Source organism: Carcharhinus amblyrhynchos, chromosome 22 (assembly GCF_965287045.1).
Source record: "Carcharhinus amblyrhynchos chromosome 22, sCarAmb.v2.hapA, whole genome shotgun sequence".
Classification (NCBI taxonomy): Eukaryota; Metazoa; Chordata; class Chondrichthyes; order Carcharhiniformes; family Carcharhinidae; genus Carcharhinus; species Carcharhinus amblyrhynchos.
The window spans coordinates 15,406,714-15,413,869 of record NC_137345.1 but is presented as its reverse complement, the minus strand read 5'-3'; the positions used below and the strand labels follow the sequence as shown (position 1 = coordinate 15,413,869).

Here is a 7,156-nt window from a genome sequence, read left to right as displayed (position 1 = left end):
AATATCTTCCCATCAAGTTCCCAGGGGCTCCTGTGCTCCTCTATGGAATACAGGGGCAATGGAATTGAGATCTAGAAGCTTTGCTGTCTTCTGCCGCTGATACATGAGGACTCCTATCAGTGCCTGCACTACGCAGTCAAAGCCTGGCCATCTCCTGCCATGGAGTGCACGCCCTGCACAAAGGCCTCCACTGTGCAGACCAACCTCACAGTGTAAGCCTTCCAACTTAGGTGCAGTGACGGCACTGTCTCCTCAGTTAGAAGGCAATGGGACTCCTCCAATCGGCCTTGCACTCCGAGGAGGGCTGCTGTCATCTTTTTCTGATACTCGTAACTCTGCCTTTGCAGCTTCCGCAGCTGTGGGACAACCAGGCCCCATGGTACATCACCGGCAAGGGGCTCAGCATCTGGCTCCGGCATCCTTCCGAGAATCAGTTCCCTGACACAGCTCTGCCACCAACTACTATGGATCTTCAGCTGTGAGTTGCTCATCAGTCAGTGACCCAGAAGCGGCACGGTAGCACAGTGGTTAGCACTGTTGCTTCACAGCTTCAGGGACCTGGGTTCAATTCCTGGCTCGGGTTACTTTCTGTGTGGAGTTTGCATGTTCTCCTCGTGTCTGTGTGGGTTTCCTCCGGGTGCTCCGGTTTCCTCCTACAGTCCAAAGATGTGTGGGTTAGGTTGATTGGCCATGCTGAAATTGCCCCTTAGTGTCCTGAGGTACTTAGGTTAGAGGGATTAGTGGGTAAAATATGTAGGGACGTGGGGGTAGGGTCTGGGTGAGATTGTGGATAGTGCATACTTGATGGGCCGAAGGGCCTCTTTCTGCACTGTATGGTTCTATGGTTCTAATTGAACCAACCGACGTCGGAGTACCCGTGCTGGTGTCAGGCACGTGTGACAAATGTGGTGTCTCTTCAGTAGTGGCGTTGGAGAAGTCCCCCTCTGAACTGCTGGAATCTGGTGGGGTCAGGGAGTACGAGGATGGTTTGCCCTGTTCTGCTGGTCAACCTGCAAGAGAAAGGACATAGCAGCAGGGCATTACAAGGGATACGGAGGGAACATATGTGTGGAGAATTCTCTGCTGCCCCCACTTCATCAGCAGTGCACCCTCACCTGAGCTCAAGGCAGTAACTTCATACAGATGCTTATTTTTGGTCTGAAAAAGTGAACTGAAAAAGGAATATGACTATTAAGAGATAATGGTGGGGAGTGGGGGCAGGGTGGGGGGGGCGCTGGGGTGTTGTGGGGGGGTGGTGGTGGGGGGGCGGTCTTATGAAAAAGAATTCTAAGTCCAGGGCAAGCATGAAAATGGGAGAGTTTCTGATCCACTTTTTGGGCAATTCCAAATTGGGCAATTCCAATTCTGTTATCTTATGAGCAAAAAAAACCCCTAAAGAAACTGCTTCTCGCCAGAAGGGAAGGTGGTGGGGCATACATCATCCAAATGTTGGCCAAGAGCAGCAGAGGGCACCATTTTTCACATGCGCATGTCGCTCTGATCTGAGAGCAGAGAGTCTGTCACTCAACCTCTGCCTCTCTCAGCCAACCTCCATGGCCTAAAGCAGACTGTCCCCACAACTACCATAGGTACCCCTCCCATGCACTGATTGACCGATTCCCATGACCTCACCCCTCTCACTAGCCAGACCGATTGACCCCCCCCCCCCCACCCCCCACAACCCCCCCACTTGCCCGGACCGATCTAATTGCAGAGTGGCAGCAGGTCTTCCTCCCTGCCCCCACTGATCACAAATGCAAGGTGCGCAGTGGTTCCCCCACCACCATTTGGCCCATCCCCAGCCTAGCCCCACCCCCAGTAGGTACTGTCCCCTCAGTCTGCCACTTTGGCACTGCCCCACTGCCAGGGTGCCTGGTGGTCTCTGCCAGGGTGCCCAGTGGGAAGTGACAGGGTGGCAGTCTCTGTTTTCCCTTAATTTTCCAGGTGGGGCCTCACTGGCCTCCGGGTCTACCGATGAGGCCATCACGCCTGGTTCCCGTTGCTGGGGACCAGCTTTGATTCTCAGCAGTGAGAATCACTCCTGCAAGCGAGCTCTGACAATTGAGTCCCGGCTCACTAATCGCATGTTAAATATATTGAAATGACATTTAAATAATTTATTCAACCTCATACTGGAAGGCTGACTTTGCCAGATATCTGCTGGCAAACCATCCCCACAGCTACCATGGGGAGGCAAGAAATCAGGAGAGAAACTGATTTCTCAGCTCTTGTCAGATCTTACTGCTTTCTCCGTTCATTGGCCGGCTGGATGTAATTGTATGATTGCCCCCATTACCTTTTTTCAGATAGCCTATTAAGTAATTTGTCAGCCGGGTTCTTCCTACTTGGATATGATAAAGATCTAGGGTCTCTCTTCAAAATTTGTATCTTCCAGCTTACAGAAGATACAGAGGTGGGTTCTTATACTGCATGCTAATAACTACAAGAAAGGTTATTTACCAATCTATTTACAAGTTCATTACAAAACTATTTAATATGCAAAACACTTTAAAGTGAACAAGTAAAAGACTATAAAAGATAAAAATGTAGTCTCCATTCTTTTATATAATCCAATGAAACTTTAAAAACACAGCTAATATAAATTTAAGAGTGCCCATCAATATTCAAAAGAATGTTATACTTAAATTCCTGAGTGACTGTTGGGCAGTTGAATAAGGAAAGTTAACTGTTTTATGATATCCAACTCCTTGACAATTGGGAGAATATTGACAGGGTTCTCTCAGGACCTTTCTACAATATTTCTGTTTTTCTGAAAGGAAATTGGAATAGTTATACTCTTCCAAACCAGATTACATAACCTTAGCAGTAATGGTTTCCTCTTTGATTAACTCCTTGTCTTAGATATGTCCTTACTTTTCACTGTGATTTAATTGTTAAAATTATTTTATTATCCATGCTGTGAGCCTTTACATGGTCATTATGTTCTTAAATATGCCCTTGATATATTTTCTATTTACCTCTAATTGTTTCTATAGAAGTGATTTTAAATGCTTAACAGAGGAATGGATTCTGTTTTTGATATTGCTGAGGTAAGATCTAAGACTATCGAATGAATAGATAAGGAGAGGTATTGGAATCATAAAAGCTTGCAAAATTCCTTTGAAAATTATTTCAGAGCATTTTCTTATCTTTCCTTCATGTAAAAGTCATGCTGGGAGACAGTGCAGCACAGTGGTATATTGGTTAAGACTGCTGCTTCAAAGTGCCAGGGATCTGGATTTGATTCCAGCCTTTGATGACTGCCTGTGTGGAGCTTGCATGTTCTCCCTGTGCCTGTGCAGATTTCCTCCGGGTGCTCTGGTTTCCCTCCACAGCCCAAAGATGTGCAGGTAAGTTTGACTAACGGGATAAATGTATGGCAATATGGGGGATAGGACAAGGGATGGGCCAAGGTAAGATGGTCCGTTGGAGAGTTGGTGCAGACTTGATAGGCTAAGTAGCCACCTTTGGCAATGCAAGAACTTTATGATAATGTAGGTCAACATCCATTGAAATTATCAATCCTGTGATATTGCAGATTATGATATCAAATTGTTTTCAGTGTTGAATCTAGAAGATTGCAAAGTTGCAGTCAAAGGATGAGATCTTGTACTTTGAACTTGTATTGAATTTCATTGGAACACCGTAGCAGGCCAAGGACAGGAAGGTCAGAGTGAGAGCAAGGTGGAGAATAAAAATGACAAGCAGCAGGAAGTATGGGCTCATGCTTGTGGACTGAATGTCAGAGTTCGGCAAAGTGGTTACCCAGCCTGCATTTGGTCTTCGCTGTGTAAAGGAGACCACTGTGAACAGTGCACAAAGGCAGATTTTCATCTGTTTCCATAGCTAGTAATTCCTGGAACAGGTCACTAGTCTGTTGCCAAGGGCCTACAGTTTGAGGGGCACCATTCCACATCAAGCATGGTTGACTAGGAGTCTCTCCTACCCTCACTACCAGCCACTGGTGTAGTTGGAAGCAATTGGCAGGTTGACACACTCAACCTGTCTGACTGTGATATGACAAAATCTTTCTTGGCCATCAACTCCTAGGATGGGACATGAACCTGGAGTTTCTGGCACAGAGGAAAGGATGCTACCTATTGCAGTTCAAGACTTGAAAACAGAATAGTTTGAAAACAATCCTGTGAAAACAAGATACAAAATCGAATTAGGTACAAGGAAATTGCTGCTCCACTTGGGAGGAGTGTTTGGGGCCTTGGATCATGATAAGAGGAAGGGTAAAACGGCAGATGCTGCAGCGTCTGTGCTTGCTCTGAAAGTTGTGTCAAAAATGGAGGAGATGTTTATGATGATAGGACTGAGAAGCAGGAACGATCCCTTTGAAATGCTGCAGGTGGAAAGGAAGTTGTGTTTTGTGTGAACATCACACTGGAAGTGAGGAAACTGGTGCTGGATGATCTTTGAATATGGAGACTGCATGTGTAGACAAGGGGAGACCTCGAATAGCTCTATTAGGAGGGAAGTGGTAAGGTTAGACGTTTGTGAAATAGAATAGACACTGAGGAAAAGGAAAGACTTCTCAGAAATGCTAGTATTGAAAGTTGGATCATGTTAGCAGTGGGAATGAGGAAACTGGAAGAGTAGAGTCCTTACAGGAAGTGGAGTATGGTTAAATGCATTTAAGATTGAAAATTCAACTGGCTGTAAGTAGCACAAATGTAGACAGTGATGGAAAGGAAAGAGAGATAAGAAGAAAAGGGAATGTCGATGCTTGGTTGGAAAACAGGAGTGAATAAATGGTGCAAATAATGAAGATGCAAAAAGAGGGTGGAAATTTGACATGATAATGATTGGCTGAAGCTAGACAGAGTGGAGCCACAATCAGGATGTGTGTGTACCTTTACAATGATCAGGTGGACATGGGTGGCCTTAATTTTGTTAACAGTTAACAATTTATATTTGGTTGATTTGATATTAGCTTGGAAGGAGATTCAACCTCATTCTGGGCAGTCGTCGTGCAAGATAATGGTTGGCTGAAAAGAGACCAATTGGAACCAATGGGTTTTGCGTGATTCAGGGACATGAATGCACAACAGATCCATAAGGATAAGGACATAAATGAATGAACCAAACCCAGAAGATCTGAACAAGACCTACCACGCTGCACTGTGGTCCAGAGATTCAGACCAGTAATCTCAATCTTCATTCTATTAATTTTTGCCTAAATAAGTGAGTATGATTGATTCTGCTGATTCATTAAAGCCTTATAATTCCCAATTGTGATCGCCAAACCAAATGCCTCTCTCAATCTTACCAATTGGATTGCCGGTACGATCTTGCCTGCAAAAGGTGTGAGGCTGATTTAAATACTATAATCTTAATTTAAATATGATTAGTGAGCCCAGTACCAGCCTGGCACCCTGTCAATTCCAAAAGGCAGAACCAAGGGGAGGAATGGACCCTTAATGGGATGGGATCTAAGGGAAGATGGGTGAGCATTCTGCAAGGGCAATGGGGATTGCAGTTGATCGGGTGGAAGGGATATTGGGGCAGCAGTTGGTCAGGATGGGGTGTATTGGGGTGATATCTAAGGGGTGAGGGGATGATTGAGGCCAACGATCAGGGAAGGACAATATCCAGGGAGTGGAGGGAGTGACAGATCTTCAGTGTTCTACTTAAACTTTACACAGGATGCTGAGAGATTTGTGCATGCATAATTGTGCCCTCTGTGATCAGCTGGCTTTCCAGTGAGAATAGACTCCATCCAATCCCTCAATTGGCATGAATCACAGGTGTCATACTATCATGTCTGAGAACCTCATGAAAAAATGACTGTGATTCTCTACTGTTTACATGCTCGTTTGTCTCTTAGACTTTGGTAAGATTGTTCCCCCTAGGATGGAGTCAATTCCACATCTCTTCCCTCTAATGTAAACATGTAAATGGTTATGAGTTGTTAAGAGTTGTTATGAGTTGATGGTCTTCGTCTGAACCGTGCTGGGACCAGAGTCATTGGCGAATCGTATAACTAGGACTGTAGATAGGGCTTTAAACTAAGGCGGGGGGGGGGGGGGGGGGGGGGGTGGTGGTGGTGGTGGTGGTGGTGGTGGTGGTGGTGGTGGTGGAGGGTGCAGGGGTGGGAGAAATTACAATATCTAAAGTAAAAGAGAGGGTACGGGAAAATGTTGAGGATGTCCCAATACTAAAGGGAGTAGGGGGCATGAGAAAGGTTGGTAGCGTTCCTTCAAATAAGGTCCAGAAGAAGGCTGGTATAGAGACACTTTACCTGAATGCACAAAGCATTCGGAACAAAGTGAATGAGCTGGTGGCGCAGATCAGCACAAATGGGTATGATCTAGTGGCCATTACAGAAACGTGGTTGCAGGGTGACAGGGACTGGGAGCTGAATGTCCAGGGATATCAAGTGTTTAGGAAGGATAGACAGGAGGAAAAAGGGGGTGGGGTAGCTCTGTTGATTAAGGATAATATCAGGGCGGTAGTAAGAGAAGATATAGGCTCCAAAGAGCAAAACGTGGAATTGTTGTGGGTGGAGATAAGGAACAGTAAGGGGAGGAAGACGCTGATGGGTGTGGTCTATAGGCCCCCAAATAATAACTTAGAGGTGGGGCGGGCTATAAACAAGTAAATAAATGATGCGTGCAGAAATGGAACGGCGATAATTATGGGGGATTTTAATCTGCATATTGATTGGTTGACCCAAGTCGGACGCGGTGGGCTTGAGGAAGAGTTCTTGGAATGCTGTCGGGATAGTTTCCTTGAACAGTGTGTGACGGAACCTACGAGGGAGCGAGCTATCTTAGGTCCGGTGTTGTGTAACGAGGCACAAAGAATTAGGGATTTTATTGTGAGGGATCCTCTTGGGACGAGCCATCGTAGTATGGTTGAGTTTTTGATGCAGCTGGAGGATGAGAAAGTAGGGTCCCGAACCTGTGTCCTCTGTTTGAACAGCGGGGAGTACAATAGGATGAGAGAGGAATTGGCAAATGTAGATTGGTGGCGCAGATTGGTTGGTAGGATGGCTGAGGAACAGTGGAGGATCTTTAAGGAGATCTTTTTCAGTGCTCAGCAGAAATATATTCCGATGGTAAAGAAGGAATGTTGGAGAAGGGATAACCAGCTGTGGTTATCGAAGGAAATAAAGGAGAGTATTAAATTAAAAGCTGATGCGTTCAGA

General features: G+C 45.7%; 1 protein-coding gene across 1 annotated transcript in view; it reads left to right on the top strand.

Moving 5' to 3' along the window:
- The first annotated feature begins 841 nt into the window (after positions 1 to 841).
- LOC145356752 (chitinase-3-like protein 1) overlaps positions 842 to 7,156 on the top strand; it is a 53,739-nt gene continuing 47,424 nt past the window's right edge. The window contains exon 1 of the mRNA XM_080209620.1: positions 842 to 986. Coding sequence (XP_080065746.1) covers positions 842 to 986 — 145 coding nt within the window. The remainder of the gene's footprint in view (positions 987 to 7,156) is intronic.